Here is a 20,518-nt window from a genome sequence, read left to right as displayed (position 1 = left end):
TTAATTTTTACAGTTTTATATTGCTGTCCTCATTGGTTGCATGCAATAGTAAACACACAGAGCAACCGGTATGGTCCAGTTCACAAACAAAAGACTCTTAAGAGCCAGTTCTTTTTAATGAATCGGTCAAAAAGACAATTTTCCACTTGTGTCAAACTCATGAGTTATCAATTTGAATCAATTTAACACGCTCTCACTTTCAGGCGGATCTTCTGCGACTGGTCCATATTGAACACAGTGTTTTGGGTCTGACAGATCTCCTACAGCCGGGGAGGGTGAGAAATTCAATTCAAATTTGTTAAATGGTTTTGTGATTAATAGGTAAAAAATGTTGATTAACTTTGTGTGTCTTTATCTGTGTGTGTGTGCCCTAGGTCTTTGTGAAAGAAGGTACCCTGATGAAGGTCAGCAGGAAGTGCAAGCAGCCACGTCACCTTTTCCTGGTACGAGTCATTTGGTTTCATACTTAATATGGTTGCTATTAGATATGATGAGATTGTGAGATTCTGAGCTGTTGAGCCTACACAAAGACACAGTTGTTTTCTTACTGCATAGTCTTTAGTGTCTATCCTTTGTGTGTGTGTGTGTGTGTGTGTGTGTGTGTGTGTGTGTGTGTGTGTGTGCGCGCACGCTGTTTTACTTGTTTTTAGAGTTTCCTGGCAGGATGTTTTTCTATGTGTGTTTATGTCTCTACATGTTCTGTTGTTTTTCCGTGCTGCTCTCACCTCAGAATTAGCCTGTGGGAACGGGGACAGAGCGATGTGTTAAGATAACAGAACAGAGGGTGACAGGATGGACGTGAGATAGGTTGTCAAAAATAATGTTTATTGTAGACTTTTCAGTCACATGGATAGTTGTGCAGTAAGATGGGCAGGTGGCTACAAGAGCATTGCACTCCACTCTCACTCATTTTTAGTCTAGCATTTTCAAAATGTCAGTAGCCTCACAGATCCAGACTTTTGTCCTGGTCCACTTTGCAACTTATTTTGTTCAAGAATCTCACTGAACTGGAAGATACAGTCTGACTGACATGTAAAATGACCAGCCACAGTTTGTTTTAGTTTTTTGGCATGCAAGGGGCTGGTTAAACCAAGGATGTAACCAAATATTCAATGCAAAATGCATTAGACGGTGAGTAAATGGGCTTAGGGCGGTCAGAAGCATGCCATCTAAGGCTGAGACTAATATTTTACAAAGCAGAGGGATGAATTAATCTCTTTTAAGTTATTTAACTGGCTCGGGATTCATCACGTTCTTGTTAAAGAGCAATTAAAACCTTGAATAAGCAGAGATGCCATTGGGCAAGACATATGTGGAATTGAGAGAGTGTGCTGAAATAATGGTTTTTTAAATTATTTGTGGTGGTTGCCTATGCCTTAATACACTGTTCTGCTGCCTCAATATATGCATGAAGTTGTTGTCTGGGTAAAAATGTACATTAATATTCCCTTTCTTAAGGGTATATAAAGGAGTTCATTAATTACTAATAAGTCATTTACAAAAATGCATTACAAATCACTGGTATGCGGTTGAAACAATATAAATAAAAAGGTAGACTTACATGCAATACTTGCCAAATAGCGATCATTTTAACTTACATGTTATAAACGATTAATAAATACACTTATTCATACTGATATTAATCAAAAACATAAAATGCCCTAATTTATGATTTATGTAGTGGTCAACTGATATATCGGCGATATTTGTTATTGCAGTATCGTGAATAGTTCACCCAAGGAATAGTTCACCCAAAAATGAAATTTCTCTCTTTAACTCACCCTCATGCAATGCCAAATGTTAATGTCTTTCTTTCTTCTGCAACAACTAAGATTTTTAGAAGAATATCTCAGCTCTGTAGGTCCATACAATGCAAGTGAATGGTGACCAAAAGTTTGAAGCTCCAAAAAGCACAAAAAGTCAGCATAAAAGTAATCCATTTGACTCCAGTGGTTTAATCCATGTCTTCTGAAGTGATCCAATCAGTTTTGGGTGAGAACATACCAAAATGTAACTCAATTTTCACTATAAATCTTGATATCAGCAGTCTTCATGGCAATCGATATTTCAAGCTTGATTACACTTCCTAGCGCCATCTAGCACTCTGTCTATTCGTCAAGTACTAGGAAGTATAATTAAGCTTGAAATTATGATCGTGCCTAGAGACTGCAATGGCAAGATGTACAGTGAAAAAAGTTCTCACCTGAAATTGATTATATCACTTAAGAAGACATGGATTAAACCACTGGAGTCATATAGATTACTTTTATGCTGCCTTTGTGTTTTAAAGAGCTTCAAAGTTTTGGTCACCATTCACTGGCATTGTATGGACAGACAGAGATGAGAATATTCTTTCATAAATCTTTGTTTGTGTTCTGAAGAAAGAGTGTCATACACATCTGGGATGGCATGAAGGTGAGTAAATGATGAGAGAATGTTCATTTTTGGGTGAACTATTCCTTTAAAGTGCTCACTTGTTTCATCCTTCCACTCTCTCCTCAACACTTCTCTGTAACTTTTAACTGTCTTGACAATACAACTTCTATCATACACCGTCTGTGTAATGATAATGGCAATGACAGGCGTACGATGATGAAGTGTAGAACCCAAGTGCAGTTTATTACTAGAAGCGTGAAAACCAAAAACGTGACTACAAAACATAAACATGAACTTGACTTGACTGTAAAACAAAACATGAACTTGACTTGACTAAACTAGACACAACCTTACAACGTTACGACACACAATACCTGACCAGAGACAATGACAAACATGAGGGCTTAAATACACAGACATGGGTAACAAGTAAACAAGACAACCAATCACAAGACTGAACTAATAAACAAGATAAGACAATGACCATGAACCAATGACATAACAGAACTGATAACAAGACTATAACCAACAGGAACAGGACACATGAACATGAGGGAAACAGGATAATCACATGACTTGACATGGAAACAGGGAATCACATGACATGGCAGGGAAACAGGAAATAACATAACATGGAAACACTTTTCAAAATGAAAGACATTAACACAAAACATAAACAAAAACACATCTACACATGACATATCACCCCTACTGGGGCGGCTCCTGATGCCCCAAAACATAAACAAAGTTCAGTAGGGAGCTGGGGGGGGGGGGGGGGTGCCGGACCTTGGAACAGAGGTGGGCCTGGACCTTGGAGCAAAGGCTTGTTTGTGTCATGGCATGGAGCAGGCCGAGGTGTGGCTGTGACTTGGCATGGAGCTGACTCTGGTGTGGCTGTGACATGGCATGGAGCAGGCCGAGGCATGGCTGTGACATGGCATGGAGCAGGCTGAGGCGTGGCTGTGACATGGCATGGAGCAGGCTGAGGCGTGGCTGTGACATGGCATGGAGCAGGCCGAGGCGTGGCTGTGACATGGCATGGAGCAGGCCGAGGCGTGGCTGTGACATGGCATGGAGCAGGCCGAGGCGTGGCTGTGACATGGCATGGAGCAAGCCGAGGCTTGGCAGTGACATGGCATGGAGCAGGCCGAGGCGTGGCTGTTACATGGCATGGAGCAAGCCGAGGCATGGCTGTGACATGGCATGGAGCAGACTCAGGATCTGGGGCAGAAGGTGGCGCAAGCTCGTCGACCATGACGTGGGACCCTGGCTCGTCGACCATGACGTGGGACCCTGGCTTGGCGGCCATGACGTGGGACCCTGGCTCGGCGGCCATGACGTGGGACCCTGGCTTGGTATCTGCTTCCCCCACAGTGAACGTTGAACCACTTATCTGCAGGGCAAGGTCGATTATACTGAGCCAGATTGAGGGGACTGCGACCACCAGGCATCAAGGAGGAAACTGGCTCACTCAAGCCTACCCGGAAAATGTCCCTGAAGGCGACATCATTAAAGTCCACCCTGCAGGCCAGAGCGCAGAAGTCCTCCACATATTAATGATTTGACTTGTGACTTGACTTGATTTGACTTGACTTGATCTGACTTCCAAACAACATTACAACACACAATACCTGACCAGACACAATGGCAAACATGAGGGCTTAAATACACAGACATGGGTAACAAGTAAACAAGACAGCAATCACAAGACTGAACTAATAAACAAGATAACAAGAAAATGACCATGAACCAATGACATAAAATAAATGATAACAAGACTATAACCAACAGGAACAGGACACATGAACATTAGGGAAACAGGATAATCACATGACTTGACATGGAAACAGGGAATCACATGACATGGCAGGGAAACAGGAAATAACATAACATGACATGGAAACACTTTTCAAAATGAAAGACATTAACACAAAACATGAACAAAAACACATCTAGACATGACAGTCTGCAAATATGCAGATATTTTGTTTAAAGAAAACAACTGAATATCTCACAAAATCCTACGACATCATTAAAGCCATTAAAAAACACATATTGTCAATCACTGGATTTATGTCACAATGCAACAAAAATAGACTATTATAGTGAGATTAAAAGGAGGGATTATGTCATTTTACTACAGTACGTTTTGTGTTTATATTAATTACTGTATTGTCTTAACTCACTTGTGTTGTCACTTTCCTAATCACATTGAATGAATGGTGCAACTCCACGTGGTGTCCCAGTTTACCTAGTCTGAGTTACGTAGTCCTGTTTAAAAAACACTTTTCAGGTCTTCATATTCACCCACAGCATATATCATATAACAAAGTCTGATGACCATTAAACAATACAGACCTTTATGTACACAGGTTTTAAATGTTGGTAACTCTTCCATAAATTCTTCATATGGGTCTGCTTTACATGAAGTAAAATTTTCATAGGTTAGGCTAATTGAATAATTGTTATTAAGCATTTTCAACATGTGAGGTAAAATGGCTCGCTATTTGGCAAGAATTGTATGAATGTCAATTAATTTAGCAGATTGCAGAGAAGTGTGTGTATATATATATATATATATATATATATATATATATATATATATATATATATATATATATATATATATTATATTATATATAATGAAATCATAAAGAAGGGGAACCAGGGCAACTTTCATATTTTAATATAATGCAGTTTGCAGGGCTTGAAATTCGTGGCGGGATTGCGGGTATTTCGCAAAATTTTAGTCATTCCTGCAAGTTCCATAATGAAAAAAATTCGTAATGCGTAAAATTCCCACACACTTTTATTCATCTTCAGTGCAGCTGTGAATTAGTAAACCAGTAGATATTTTTTAGATGTTTTTGTACCAAACTCTAATTCCAGAATCTCTGTCTCTTCCTTTCTCTCTCGTGCAGCTGTCAGCAACGTGTTTGAGCACTTGTTGAATTTAGTGTGAGCACACGCAGTGAGGAAGTGCTTTGTCACATAGTTACTAAACTTAAAATGTTACAGGTGTATAAACCTTTCAAAACCTGTTAATTCGAAATGCGAATGCCGTTATTCCGCGTCTCCGTAAGTGAGCTACGCAATAAAACTACATCGTTCCTGCTTATAATCAACAAAAATGTTAACACTGCAAGTGCGTGATGGCAAACGCCTTTCATATCTTGGCACTCCCTCATTATTCATAATGCAGCACATTTGCAAGAAAGGCAGAAATAGCAAAAATGCTTTGTGTAATATACCAGATGCATGGTGAAGAGAAACGCGTAAACACCTGTTACATCTCTCATCTCCATCTCTAGTTCCATCCAGGGTCGGAGGCTCTGAGCAAAAAAATTCCCCTGCAGTCTGATATAGTTCCAAATATATCCATTGCGATCTTCATTTGAATTTTTGCCAAACAGTATTTGTTTCATGCCATCCGTTGTGCAGATGTTGCCGAGTCACTGGCGGAAGCTCACACCTTTAATGCCAACAAATGGGCACTCCACTTCTCACGTTCCACATCAGTTCAGTGTCGTGCTCCCACACTAAAAATACCAAATGCTATAAAGTAGTTAATAATAATATTAACAAAATTAATATCTGAATGTGTTATTAATGATACAATAATAATTTGACAGAACATTAACAACTTTTGGTGTATGAATCATATCTCTGATGTTCATTGTTAAATGTTTATTTCTGCGTAATTTAATAGCCAAAACATTTGGAAATATGTGAATGAGACAAAAAGTTTCATTTCAGTAACAATGCACATCATGCAATTTTGTAATGATTGAAACATGCCATTTTATAATTGAATTAATTGTTTAACGTAAAGCATTAGACAAAAAAAAAAAAAAAAAAATCTTTGTAAAGGTAAGAAATGCCACCCATATGCCCCCCATGGCCCTTGATTTTTGGCCCTTCACAGGAAAAAGTTTGGGAACCTCTGTGCTAAAATGTGGTAAAGACGTTGTGTCAGACTATCCTCTTGTGGTGAAAATCGATTACAACAAGCATGCAAAAAACACCACATTAACTTTGGTATGAGTGGTGGTTTGGACAGTTTTATAATTATGAAGGAATTATTCATGCTTGTACTTTACATGTATTACATGTTGTGAATGTATTGTTTGATGTATGCTATATACTGTATATTTCTAAGCCTTCAATTTTTCACATTTTAGATGAATGACATAATGCTCTACACATATCCTCAGCAAAATGGCAAATATAGACTCATCAACACATTACCACTGGCAGGGATGGAGGTAGGACCTACAGTATCCATTGACACTTTTACTGTTAATTCAAGCATGATGGTTCTAGGAAACACCCTCATTTTCCCTAGGTATAACACTAATACCCCATATGTAATACACAGGAGACTAATTATATGTGATTTATAATTACTAAAATCCCTCTCTTGTTGTCTTTCAGGTCAGCAAGCCACCGACAGAGAATGCTCAGAATGCAATGAAGATTGATGTGAAAGACATAAGCATCATTTTGACTGCCAGGCAAGTGATATATTCACACTAAATCAGTCAAGCATGCAGTCCTTCCCATTTGTCAGTCTGTATGCTGTTTGACTGATTCATGTTTTCTTGCGTGCAGTTCCTGCATCGAACGAGAAGGATGGTTTGTTACTCTAAATCGTACATTGCTGGACCTTGGCCCAGCGCCAGGAGACCCAGTCGACTGTCTTGAGGTGAGGAAGCTTCACATATATTTGAGACTTGATAAAGTGTTAATGTGACAATGCTGCCAAGTTTTTATATTTGATGGGGTTTCTTTTACAAACTAAAGCTGTTATCATACTTTTTTAAATTTGCATGTATCTTGTGCTTTAGTTTTTAGAGGTGCCAGAGATTTGTCTTGGCGAGAATGCTCCACCCCTGTTGTCCGTTTCCCAGGTGACAGTTTGTATGAAGTGTCCCTCTCATTTTAGCCTCACAAATAGAAGACATCACTGCCATGCCTGTGGCAAGGTACAAATACAGAGACACTTGAAACATACACACAGAGATTACTTCTTACAAGCTCTTATAAATTGTTTATGGAAAAAATGGTTTTGTGATGTTTATAGGTTATTTGCAGAGATTGTTGCAGGAATAAATTCCCCCTTAAATACATGAAGAACAGACGGGCCAAAGTGTGTGATCAATGTTACACTGAGCTTCGTAAGCATGGTACAACCATATATCTATGACCTCTTTAAAACAATTGCACTGTAAAAATCGTTCTTATGTAATACACTACATGGCCAAAAGTTCTGTATGTGGACATCTGAACACTATAACTGTATGTGCTTGTTGAACATTTAATTGTTTGTCTATTGATATTATATGACAATATACTTGATTTTACGCACCTGTTATTAATGGGTGTATCTGATATAACCAAACCTGTTAATTAAATGTACTGCAATGTACTGTACGCATCCATTGCTTATAGCTTTATGAGATTACTTACATGTTCAGAAGCTCATGTATGAACTTTGCTTTGAAAATACATCCAAGTTCTCATCTTGCAACTTGAAGATTTTTCATTATACGTTGCATTTGTTTGGTAGATGTTGCCACAGTAACAGAGAGTTCCAGTCGGCCACTCTCTTCTGTGTTCCAAAACATTCATCCGTCCAGTCTGTGGAAGAGCCGCAAAGGCCAGCTGTCTTTCAACCAGGTACCCCCATCCATTCAGATCTCGCTGTGTCTCTGTTTTAAAGGCATAGTTCACCCAAATATGAAAATTCTCTCATCATTTACTCACTCTCATGCCATCCCAGATGTGTATGTTTTTCTTTCTTCTGCAGAACACAAACAAAGATTTTTAGAAAAATATCTCAACTCTGTAGGTCCATACAATGCAAGTGAATGGTGACCATAATTTTGAACCTTCAAAAATCACATAAAAGCAGCATAAAAGTAATCCATAAGACTCCAGTGGTTAAATTTATATCTTCTGAAGCGATATGATATGTGTGGGTGAGAAACAGATCAATATTTAAATCCTTTTTTTCTATAAATCTCCACCCTGGACCAGCCTCGACCAGTAGATGAAGATATGCATGAAGAATGCGAATTGCCAAAAAACAAAAGAAGAAAGTGAAAGAGGAGATTTATGGTCAAAAAGGACTTAAATGTTGATCTGATTCTCACCAACACCTATCATATCACTTCTGAAGATATGTATTTAACCACTGGAGTCATATGGATTACATTTATGCTGCCTTTATGTGCTTTTTGGATCTTTAAATTCTGGCCACCATTCACTTGCATTGTATTGACTTGGCTGAGATATTCTTCTAAAAACCTTTGTTTGTATTCTGCAGAAGAAAGAAAGTCACACATCTGGGATGGCATGAGGGTGAGTAAATGATGAAAGAATTTACATTTTTGGCTGAATTATCCTTTAATATGCCTCTGGACTAAATATCAGTTTAGCTCTCAGTAGATCTCTTTATACACTGTTCAAACATAATAGAGCTGAGCTGTTTGTTTTTACTACACATTTTATCACATATTATATTATATAGAATATATTAAACACAAATCGATGTTTCATGCCCATTTATTTATTTATTTGGTAGGTTGCCATGTAATCAGTGGGATAATATACAGTTAGCCGGTCATTATCGCACTAGATAATCATCATCTTGTCAGAATAATATATATAACACATTTTTGAACACTTTCTGGTAATCAAATTTAGTAAAACAATTAAATAGTTAATGCGAAGATCTACACCTGCTAAAGCACCTGTGAGAACTAGAGAGTACTACATATGTCCACTGCAATCCCCTTGAGACCATCTGGTTAAAAGTAATTTAAAATGGCAAAGAAAAGGAAAGAGAGTTTTGAGAAATTGTCTAGGATCATTTGTTTACAGATTGCACTTGTTTGAAATTTTGGTATTTACAGTAATCACATTCATACATTTTAAGTTTGACTTAAGTCTCAAGCAGTTGTGGCCAAAGGCCAAAGTGCTCCTTTGGCCTCAAAACCTCAAAATATTAATGCAATGTCATGTATTGTTCTCTAGGTGACAGGGTCTGAGTGCATGATGAGCGGAACCCTGCAGAGATGCAGGAACAGCAAGAGAAGCTGGAAAAGCCTGTGGTTCCTACTAAAAGACAAAGTTCTCTATACGTACCCACAGCCTGAAGTAATGCACCCAGTCACAGTTTTTGTGCACACAACTTGCAGCATGTAGTTAAACCTAATCTCACTGTCTCTGTGTCTTTTTCTGTGATTTAAGGAGAGGGTTGCATGTGAGACCCTCCCTCTGTTGGGTTTCTCTGTGAGGTCAGAGGTTCAAGGAGAGAGCAGTATGTTTCAGCTGTACCACAAAAGCACTCTCTTCTACACTTTCAGAGCTCAGGATTGTCACACTGCTCAGAGGTATATGCATGCATACACTCCTCGGCTCATACCCTGCTGAAAATACCAGCATTGTTGTGTTTTGGATGCTAGTGTGCTGGTACCTCTTGATCTTCAAACAGAACATTATATAGCATGTTGTAATGTACTGCAATGTGCTATGTTTTAATACACAATATGAATATTTTTGGATGTTGTGTTTCAGGTGGGTCAACGCCATCGAGGAGGCTACAGTCCTGTAGCATCAACCATCATTGGTGTGCCATCTTCTCATCTGTTATTGAGCATCAGAAATAAATGCATTTTCACGTCTTACTTAAATAGCACTGTGTGACTAGCATGATAGGAACCCAAAGAGTGATAGCATTCATCCCTACGTTAGCATGATGTGATAGGCATATTTTTGGAATGCCAAGGGAACAAAACGCTCACACTTAGACATGTATTTTGTGCCAGATTCTTCCTCCAAAGACCTTGTTAAGCTGTGGACAAGCTGTAAAAAGCAAACTATAGCACTTTCAGCTTTCTTTTAGTTTACTGCTCAGAACATTTTTAAACCAGATACTGCTTAACTTAACCAATAGACTTGTAAGTGTCATTCCTTATACAACACAATATACACTATATGACCAAAAGTTTGTGGACACCATATGTGCTTGATGAACTTTTGATTTCAAAACCTTAGGCATCAATTTCCCTCTTTGCTGTAATAACAGCTTCCAATCTTTTGGGAAGGTTTTCCACTATACTGTATGTAGTAACATGGCTGCAGGGATTTGCACTCATTCAGACACAAGGCTATCAGTGAGGTCAGGAACTGATGTTGGTTCATCTTTTTTCATACATTTGCTGTTCCAGTTCACCCCAAAAGTGATCATTGGGGTTCAGGTCTGGGCTTTTGTAGGCCAGTCAATTTCTTCCACACCAGACACAGTAAACCATTTCTTTATGGACCTCACTTTTTTCACAGGGGCATTGTCATGCTGGAACAGAAAAGGACTATCCCCAAACAGTTGCCACAAATTTGGAAGCACACAAAGCCCAAGCCATTACATAAAGAAACATTAAGATTTTTCTTTACTGGATTTAATGGAGTAACCAAATTTGTTAATTAGAAGGGGGTGTCCACAACCTTTTGGCCATATATTGTATATTATACAATACCACAGAGTGCTAAAATATATTGTAGGTAAAGCTTAACACATGGTCAACAGATTCTGTTCAGTTCATTTCGTAAAGGAGATGAGAACCAGTTGGAATTCTTAGCCCATATTTGATAGAAGTCTAATTAGTGACATTTGCATGCTGTCATTTCATGTTTGGAGTATATTTATATCACAGTCATTTGGACTAAGACTTGCACTTATAATTTAGGATCGATTTCCATCTAGCAACAGAGCTGGTATTCTCGTTGCACTCGTGGTGATTTTATGTTGGGAATTTACTTACCTTTTCCATACTACATCAACAGGCTTACATACTGTTAATTTGCAGTATTATAATCTAAAATATGAGGGCTTAATTGTGCTTGAATGTACATGCAGTGTATCTGCTGGAAGAAATAAAATGTCTATAGCTGCTATTTAAGAAAGCATGAGTTCAGTGTGGGTGTTCAGTGTGGGTTTGTAAACCTCACCAGAGACTCAACTTCCTCTTTTTCTTTTATTTCCTGGTGTGTGTGAACAGCTGCTTTTGTAAATGATGTGATGCATATGACACACATGAAACCTCTAAGATAGAATAATGTTAAAACCAAACCTTTACAACAAAGTGGTCAATTCTATGTAGGGGAGACTGTGGCTAATTGTCACATGCTTAAGTTGACACAAGGGCTATATCTTAGTAACTGGAAGGTTCTGAGTCAAAAGTCCAATTACACAAATGTGTTTTTTGGATTTAATCTTGTGAATTTTATCCTTCAATATCATCATATGTTTGCTACAGTGGTAGCAGTGTGATATACAATTGAACAAGTAATAAAACAAGATTGCATACATACATTCAGGCAAGGGTGTGCGATATAATGAAGGTAAATTTTAACCAAAAGGTTGAACTTTTTTTCTCCGGACAAAAGTATTTTTCATAAATGTCAGGATGGGGAAAGTTCTCACAAATGTTTTAAATGTATACAATTTATGACAATATTTTCCAAAACAATATTTTGATATACTTACCTTTTACATTTTTACAGTTTCATTATTGTTTTACTGTGTAAATGTTGTTTTAAAGCCTTTAATGGGTGGTTTAAAGGCAGGTTCCACTGCAGCAACTTGCCCTATATAGTGTGACAACATGCCCCACTACTGGGTCAACATGTCTTAAATTAACTGTATCTTCTTTTGTATTGGTAAATAATAGCTGAAATGTCCAATAGCTTTTTGTAGCCAACACTTTAAGGAATGTGCATGTACAGAAACTGACTTTCAAAAATAAACCTTCCCCAAAAAAATATTGGCTGGAGTAAAAAGTGTGACCACTAGCCCCGTTCTCCCCTATATGTATGGTTCATTGTTAAACTCAAGACCTGTGCGGGTGCATATGTACCTGTGCCTGAATTTTATTTCAACACATAAGCAATTTTAAAAGTACTGTTTTTACTGACAGCCAGGTTGTGTCCTCAGAGAGCAAATCTTAGATATCAGATTCTGTGATTAAGTAACCTCAACTCAGTAATTAAGGAGTTTATTACAGATTGGGACCATGTGTGTGAGTGTGAGGGATATGAAGAAAAGGGAAGGGTGGCGTTGCCCTGCTTCCACATTCCCAGGAGACTATGTGACCCAGAACAGAGTGAGAGAGCAAGGATGAGAGAGGAGATTTTTTTCTGGATTACCTGAAAGTTACGGACACCTTGTCCCAAATACAAGAGACACATTCATCATTTTACCTCTCTCTGTCCTTTTCTTTCCATTTTCACCTCCTCCCAGAATAAACTGTTTTACCCAATTCCAATCCAATTAAGTGGTAAAAATACAGTGGTTGAAGAGTATGTTACTTGAGCTGTGAATATGCACCCACACAGAGGTGCGTAGTAACGAGCTACATTTACTCCATTATATTTACTTGAGTGGCTTAAAAAAAGTACTTATAGACTAGGTTTAAAAGTGGGTACTTTTTACTCTCACTCAAGTAAATTTCTATAGAATTTTTTTTAAATTTTACTTCTTTACAATGGGTGGCATTCCTGTTGTTACATTACTGGGTTTAATTTCAATTACTGGGGCTGTGGTGGCTCAGTGGTTAAGGCTCTGGGTTACTGACCAGAAGGTCTGGGGTTCAAGCCCCAGAACTGCTAAGATGCCACTGTTGGGCCCTTGAGCAAGGCCCTTGACCCTATCTGCTCCAGGGGTGCTAATCCTGTGCTCTGACCCTAGCTTAGCTGGGGTATGCAAAAAAAAAAAAAAAAAAAAAAAAAAATATGAATTTCACTGTATATATGTATAAGGTGTGACAAAATAAAGGCTTCTAATTTTAGTTAATGTGTAATTTATTGAGAGATTATTGAATGGGACTTTTACTACAGTTGTTTTACGTTTTATGTTTCACGACATATTTCAACATTAAAATCTCAGCTTCAACTTAAAGCAGTACGTTGAGGTAAGTTGTGGCTCCAATGCTAACGTGGGCTTTTCTGTGTAATATGATGGTCATTTTCAGGGTGATTCTGTAACTGGGCTCTTATGACATCAGTTTTTAAGTGTACATTTTTAAATCTGCAGCAATATATCAGTGCACTTTGTCCCACATCCCGCAGGTCATGAGCAGTGTTTACGCATTTACCCTGCGCCCTCGCTGGGGTACTGACAACTATCGCAGCTACTTCAGGCTGATTAACTGTATAAATCCATGTAAACATTCAAATTAAGTGTACATACCTTTTGCTCTGCTGTTCGCGTGACTGACAACTGGAGCACAAACAGACAGCATTTCCGTGCGTGCACAGCGAGGGGCGCGAGGCGATCGTATGGCGAAGAGAGTGGCTGTATCTGAAATCGTTCACTCATTCACTCATTCACTATTTCCTATATGGTGAATGGCAGTTAGTGCACTATATCTCAGCAGTGAGTGAATGATATGAGAGAGTGAATTCTGACGCTGACGTATACACCGAGCGTCAGAGCTTTGGGGCTGTTGCAGAAACAACGTCACATATGAACTTTTAAAATACTTGGGCCTTAATTGTTATTCTTATTAAATAATATATCAATACAATAAATCTTCATTCTGTTTGTCATTTTTAATATATACTGTATGTTAATATAAAGAGTAAACACATTTTATCAAATGTACATTATTGTATTTATTTGTTATACTTTAGTATCTTTAAACTCCAATACAAGCTGAATAGCGTTTCTGGGTGCATAGCGCCGTCATCCGACCAAATTATCGTAACCTACATGTTATAACCGAATATTTCAATCATTCACAGAATTATAATTTCCACTGTGTGCAGTCTCCTGAGTTAAAATAATATCCCCTCAGTGAATTATTTAGTAAATAAAGAATTCTTCATCTTAATGGCAAAATTCTGTATAAATATAAATAAAGAGTACATTTTAAAATATATCTGTATGTTTTGCCTCTCTATATGTTATTATGTTATTTTAATCAAGTAATGGTTTGTCAAAAAGTAATTTAATACATTCAGCATGAAATAAAACTTTGCAGGAGTCAAGGAAGCAGTAAACTCCCAGCTCGTACGTCTTCCTCGCGGTGGATTATGGGCAATTTACCGTCGTCGAGTGTACATCAAATGTGTAAATCAAATCGTAGGGAATGAGTTGCTAACTCAGAATTCAGACACTCCTACAAAATGGCGGACACCCGAAATAGTGTACATAGTTTGAGACACAGCGAGTGTTCCGTGACCGGGGTTGGTGCCCTAAGCAGGCTGCGTACTCTGCGTTTAGGGAGCAGCGGTACTGCTGTACAGAACTAATGATCTAAATTCTTTCGACACTGAAAGCTGTAACTACATTGAAATAAGAATCCATGAAGGACTTTAAAAGCTATGAAATAGTGAAATAAAGCATGATCTTGCTTTGGTTTATATTTCAGCATTATATATAATGTCCCTGTGGGACATTGTTCACGTTTTCACCGTAATAATTACTAGAAAGGTTTCCAAACCTCTCTTCTTATTGACAAATTCATCCAGATCTGATAAGAGCCCTTAAAGGGATCGTTCACCCAAAAATGTTAGTTCTCATTATTTACTCACCCTCATACCACCCCATATGTGTATGACTTTCTTTCATCTGCTGAACTCAAATTAAGATTTCTAGAAGAATTTCTCAGCTCTGTAGGTCCATACAATGCAAGTGAATGGGTGCCAACACTTTAAAGCTAAACAAAATCACACAAGTCAGCATAAAAGTAATCCATAAGACTCCAGTGGTTAAATCAATATCTTTAGACGTGATGTGATATGAGAATATGTGGATGAGAAACAGAGAAACAGATCACTTTCACATTCTTCTTCTTGTGTTTTTGGTGATTCACATTATTCTCTGCATATCGCCCCCTGCTGGGCAGGGAGAAGAATGTCTAGCAAAAAATGACAAATATTGATCTGTTTCTCACCCACACCTATCATATCACTTCTGAAGTTATGGATTTAACTACTGGAGTCTTATGGATTACTTTTATGCTGCCTTTATGTGCTTTTTGGAACATCAACATTTTGGCAGCCATTCTCTTGCATTGTACTGACCTACAGAGCTAAAATATTCTTCTAAAAATCTTAATTTGTGTTCTGCAGAAGAAAGGAAGTCATACACATCTGGGATGGCATGAGGGTGAGTAAATGATGAGAGAATTTTCATTTTTGAGAGAACTATCCCTTTAAAGTGATAGCTCAGCCAAAATTTTATATTCTGTCATCATTTCCCTACCTTCATGTTGTTCCAAACCCATGTGACCCTTTGTATTCTGTGGAACACAAAAGATGTTAGACAGAATGTTAGAGATTGACAGTCTCAGTCACCATTCACTTTCAAAATATGGAGAAAAGAAAAAAACTCATTCACTGAAAGTAAATAGTGACTCAGGCAAACATTCTGTCTAATATCTCTTTATTGTGTTGTATGGAAAAAAGAAAGTCATACGGGTTTGAAACAACATGATGGTGAATGATGACAGAATTTCCATTAATAATAATAATAATTCTGTAATACATGTGAAATGTGTGTTATGTTATGCAATATAGGGGAGTTAACGTCTATTATGTCATTTTTGAAAGTAACGAGTAACTTACTACTTGAGTACTCTTTTAATTGGATACTTTCTTACTCTTACTCAAGTAATTATTTATGATAGTATTTTTACTTCTACCTGAGTAATCTTTTGTTTTTTTTTTAAGTAATTGTACTTTTACTTGAGTACAGTTTTTGGCTACTCTACCCACCTCTGCACCCACATACAAAATCTTCTATCAACTAAATAATCATTGTTCAGCACATATTACTGACCCATCTTCTTGTAATATATCATGCATTTGCATATTCAGAAACTCCATAAGAGGATGTACAAATCTAAATAACACTTGACAGCAATATATAATACTGTACATAATGTCCATACCACCCTGAAATGTCTGTCCAGCGTGGCAATTGGCAAGGTTTTTAGTTGCATGGCACAGTGATATCTGAGGGAGAAGGAACGTTAGAAATAATGCAAAGTGTATCTAGGATGGTAGTCTTCTAAATGAAAGAGCATCAGTAGTATGGTTGCCACAATGAGACAGATGGCAATTTAAATAATTTTTTCCTTTTTACCATTCCTTATCCATTTTTTAATGGATGAATTGTGCTCTTGTAGTTGAGTATGCAGTCCAGGAGATTTTCACAGATTGTCTTCTGTATTAAATGGATTAAGTTGTGAGTTCACACAAAAGTGAAAATTCTGTCATTATTAACTCACTTTCATGTTGTTTCAAACTCATGGCCTTCTTTCTTCTTTGGAACACAAAAAGAAGAATTTTGACAAATGTATTGGTAGCTGTTTTACATGCAATTACAATGAATGGGAACTGGAGCTTTTAAGCTTAAAAAATAAAGCTTTAGCTCCATAACTGTCTCATAAAAGTAGTCAATCCAACTATAGACACTATATTCCAAGTCTTCTGAGTACACACAATAGTTCTGTGTGAGGAACATACTGAATCTTTACAATTTCGAAGAAAGAGAGTCATGCGGGTTTAGAGTAAATGATGAAAGAATTTACATTTTTGGGTGAACTACTCCTTTAAGTTTTCTTTGGGGAGACAAGTTTGAGAATGTATTGTTATTCTACTGTTGCATCCATGTAAAGGGTCCCAAGAGTAGGCTTCTTTAAAGTACTCAGCTGTGCATGTGAATTAATAATAATTAATTCTGTGGGCCTGGGTAGCTCAGCGAGTAAAGACGTTGCCTACTACCCCTGGAGTCGCGAGTTCGAATCCAGGACGTGCTGAGTGATTCCAGCCAGGTCTCCAAAGTAACCAAATTGGCCTGGTTGCAAGGGAGGGTACAGTCACATGGGGTAACCTCCTTGTGGTCGCCATAATGTGGTTCTCACTCTCAGTGGGGCGCGTGATGAGGTGAGTTGAGCCACAGAGAATAGTGTGAAGCCTCCACACGCGCTATGTCTCCGCGGTAATGCGCACAACAAGCCACGTGACTAGGTGCGTGGGCTGACGGTCTCAGATGCGGAGGCAACTGAGATTCGTCCTCTGCCACCCGGATTGAGTCACTACGCCACTACGCCACCACGAGGACTTCGATTGGGCAGAAAAGAAAAAAAAACATTATAATAATAATTAGCTCTTCTTTGAGGTAATCATTGTTAATCAAAACATCTCTAATTAGACTGCTTATAAATGCCAACCCACTCCACTTTTCACAAACCAAAGAAAGTCACCTCCTCTTGTCTGCATTAGCATGGTGAAGTGAATAGCTCTTGTATATAAGAATAGTAAATGGTCACATCCCCCCAAAAAAATGCTGTATATGTAATAAACTAAATTAAAGCTAGGTTATAGCTTCAGTTGTAATAACAAAACAACAACTCTGCATGTTGTCAATTAATTAAGTGACATATGTAAAGGTCAAAGGTCAAGGTGTGACATATTACACAACAATGCCAATTTGTAACAATTTATTAAAAGGGTATTGAATACTAGACTGAGAAATTGGACTGGAGATCTAGAGAGGCACAGAAAATGTGTGTGTGTGGCAGTGTCACGGTGACATTGTCATGACACTTTTGGGTCTTTTAAGTGTCTAATATTCCTCTGCATTGCAGTAGAGAGAGTTGGAAGGAGGGAGAGGCAAAGATCCATCATCTTCCTTCAATAGATAAAAAGTATTATATTTCTTTCTATATTATCTTTCCTTGCTCTTTTTGAAGTAACTATTCCAGGTAACACTTTCTGTGGTGTGTTAGACTAAGGAAAGTGTGTGAAGAACTTTCATCTGTAACTAAAGACCCCATTTACACCTGGTATTAAGATGTGTCTTGTGTGATTTGATCACATGTGGTCAGGCGAGACACATAGCTGTTTACACCTGGTCGCTAAATGCGTCTCCTGTGACCACTTATGTTCGGATTTGAAGGGGAGGATCTCTGATTTCAGGACGACATACATCAATCACTATGTTACTATGTTACTGCATGATATTAAAGTGCAACAAAGTCAGAAAAGTTCGGAAAAAAATGGTGCACTGTTTCTCCCAGATGCAGCTGAAATTTAATCTAAGCATAAATGCAACATCTCAAGCAGAATTATCCATTATTTTAATGTATTTCCTGTATTAACCTGAGGTTCTCATCTGTCTCATTGAATGTTGATATGAGACACACTGAATGAGATCCATGATGATTTGTGATTGTGTATGTATCCGCTTTTTAAAAATTTCCGATCAGACGTTATTTCCTTTTAAAGCCCCACGTAACCGGCAAAGTTTACACTCTTGTTTTAGCGCAGCAGTTGATTAACAGGTGAGGGGTGGCAATTCGCTGCTGTCTGGGACGCATTCAGGACAGATAGCATTTACAACTCAAATGCGTTGTGGTCACATGCGTTTTTGGATGCTGACTGGTCAATAGCCGTCCTTTATCCATGATAAAGCACAGCAACATAGCGACATTCTGTTTACTGTCAGGGACTATTTCTTTTTGCAGAAAGATGCCATTTAATGATTTTACTTAAAGAAAATAAAATCTTAATGAACACCTGTGTCCTTAATTATGTGGTAACCATTTTATAAAAGCAATAAGACACTCAAGGCTGTGCCACTCATTAGTTTCACATGTAAATGAGCTTTTGATTCGCTGCAAATGTTTACCAGAAGTTTGCAGCTGTTCACCATTTGTGGTGAACTTGCAGCAAATCTTTGGCAACAATAGACAATTTGCCACAAGTTTGCTGCAAACCTCAGTTGCTTGTGAATATGATTAGTGGGGAATTTGCTGCAAATTTGCAATGAACTCTTGATTTTGTTAAGTCACGGCTGAATGGGTTGCAGGCACTCCACTTTGGGTTGTACCTAACAATTGCCTTCAGCCACAATATTAACATTATAACACAGCCCCTTGTACCTTATTGCTTATACATACATTATTTCTTGTTCCTTTTGATTTATGACAGTTTGTTTTCCTTTAAGTGTTTAAATTCTCATAAAATGCTACTAAGTACTTACACTCTTCATTGGTATGTGGTGAGAGGACGAAAATTCGCTTCTGTTTTACAAGACACATAAAGCATCAATTATCTGTCACAACACAAATTTGCTTACATAGTGTTCTGTATGTTTGTGTAAGTGTGTGTGTGTGTATGTGTGTGTGTGTGTGTGTGTGTGTGTGTGTGTGTGTGTGTGTGTGTGTGTACTTAGCTATAGTTTGGGGACAAATCTGTACCCAGAAGTGAGCAAAATCGGAAATAATCTCTCTTTGGGAACATTTTGAAATGTCCTCATTTGGAAAAACAATCCATGCATAAATTAAATAATGATTTTTAAAATTCCAATCATGCAAAACGTTTTCTGTTAGTGTTAGGTTTAGGATATGGGTTATGGTTAGTTTATAGTAAGTTTATATAAGTAGCTTTATATAAAAACAATAGAAGTCTAGGGTATGTCCCCATTTAAACAACTGAGCAAACATGTGTGTTTTTTCCATGTCCTCAGTTAAGCTTAAAATCTGTCAGTGTTCTTTTTCTAACACACAAATGCACATTGTAATAATATCATTTTAATATTATTTAATTATTGTTGTGCTAATGTTACTTATAACAATACATCATTTATCTGTTCTGCACCAGATATACACACACATAGGCTCTACAACATACTGTTGTTTCTTTTTTTTTTTTCTTCTTTTTTTAAATCTCACCCACACATTTAAATCTAGGACATACACACTGCGGACCAAGAGGAGGAAAGCAGGACAAGGCTACACGCGCACACACATAGAAGGAACGTGTACATTTATGTTTTCACATTTAACATCCATCATATACACAGTTGTATGGGCTTTCAGCGTGTTTTATAGATAATATTTCATAACAAAGAGAAACCAGACACAGGGTCTGCTTCTCATCTCGACACATCTATAAATCACCAGCCACCACCATCATCGTGTCTCTCTCTCGCGCGCCAATGTGTCCAGCTTTGGAAAAAACGCTGGCATAATATCAACAGAGAGGCATCTGGGAGTAGGTGGAACTCTCGTGTACAACACACGGTTACTTTGCAAAGAGGTCACGAAAAATCTAAAAATTCAGATAA

General features: G+C 37.8%; 1 protein-coding gene across 2 annotated transcripts in view; it reads left to right on the top strand.

Annotated features, from left to right (window-relative positions):
• The window catches only part of LOC127446496 (FYVE, RhoGEF and PH domain-containing protein 5-like), a 30,034-nt gene extending 16,827 nt beyond the window's left edge, over positions 1 to 13,207 (top strand). Inside the window, exons 11-21 of one of the 2 annotated variants that reach the window (XM_051707460.1) lie at positions 204 to 275; positions 375 to 443; positions 6,558 to 6,641; positions 6,811 to 6,890; positions 6,988 to 7,081; positions 7,224 to 7,361; positions 7,460 to 7,562; positions 7,946 to 8,055; positions 9,415 to 9,537; positions 9,631 to 9,773; positions 9,958 to 13,207. In XM_051707460.1, the coding sequence (XP_051563420.1) occupies positions 204 to 275; positions 375 to 443; positions 6,558 to 6,641; positions 6,811 to 6,890; positions 6,988 to 7,081; positions 7,224 to 7,361; positions 7,460 to 7,562; positions 7,946 to 8,055; positions 9,415 to 9,537; positions 9,631 to 9,773; positions 9,958 to 9,994 (1,053 nt within the window). In that variant the 3' untranslated portion in view covers positions 9,995 to 13,207. Of the gene's footprint in view, positions 1 to 203; positions 276 to 374; positions 444 to 6,557; positions 6,722 to 6,810; positions 6,891 to 6,987; positions 7,082 to 7,223; positions 7,362 to 7,459; positions 7,563 to 7,945; positions 8,056 to 9,414; positions 9,538 to 9,630; positions 9,774 to 9,957 lie in introns of those variants that run through there. The other variant, XR_007898217.1, reaches the window with a different exon arrangement.
• Positions 13,208 to 20,518: the final 7,311 nt, after the last annotated feature.

The sequence above is a fragment of the Myxocyprinus asiaticus genome, chromosome 9 (genome assembly GCF_019703515.2).
Source record: "Myxocyprinus asiaticus isolate MX2 ecotype Aquarium Trade chromosome 9, UBuf_Myxa_2, whole genome shotgun sequence".
NCBI classification, from domain to species: domain Eukaryota; kingdom Metazoa; phylum Chordata; class Actinopteri; order Cypriniformes; family Catostomidae; genus Myxocyprinus; species Myxocyprinus asiaticus.
This window is presented reverse-complemented; position numbering and strand designations above follow the sequence as displayed.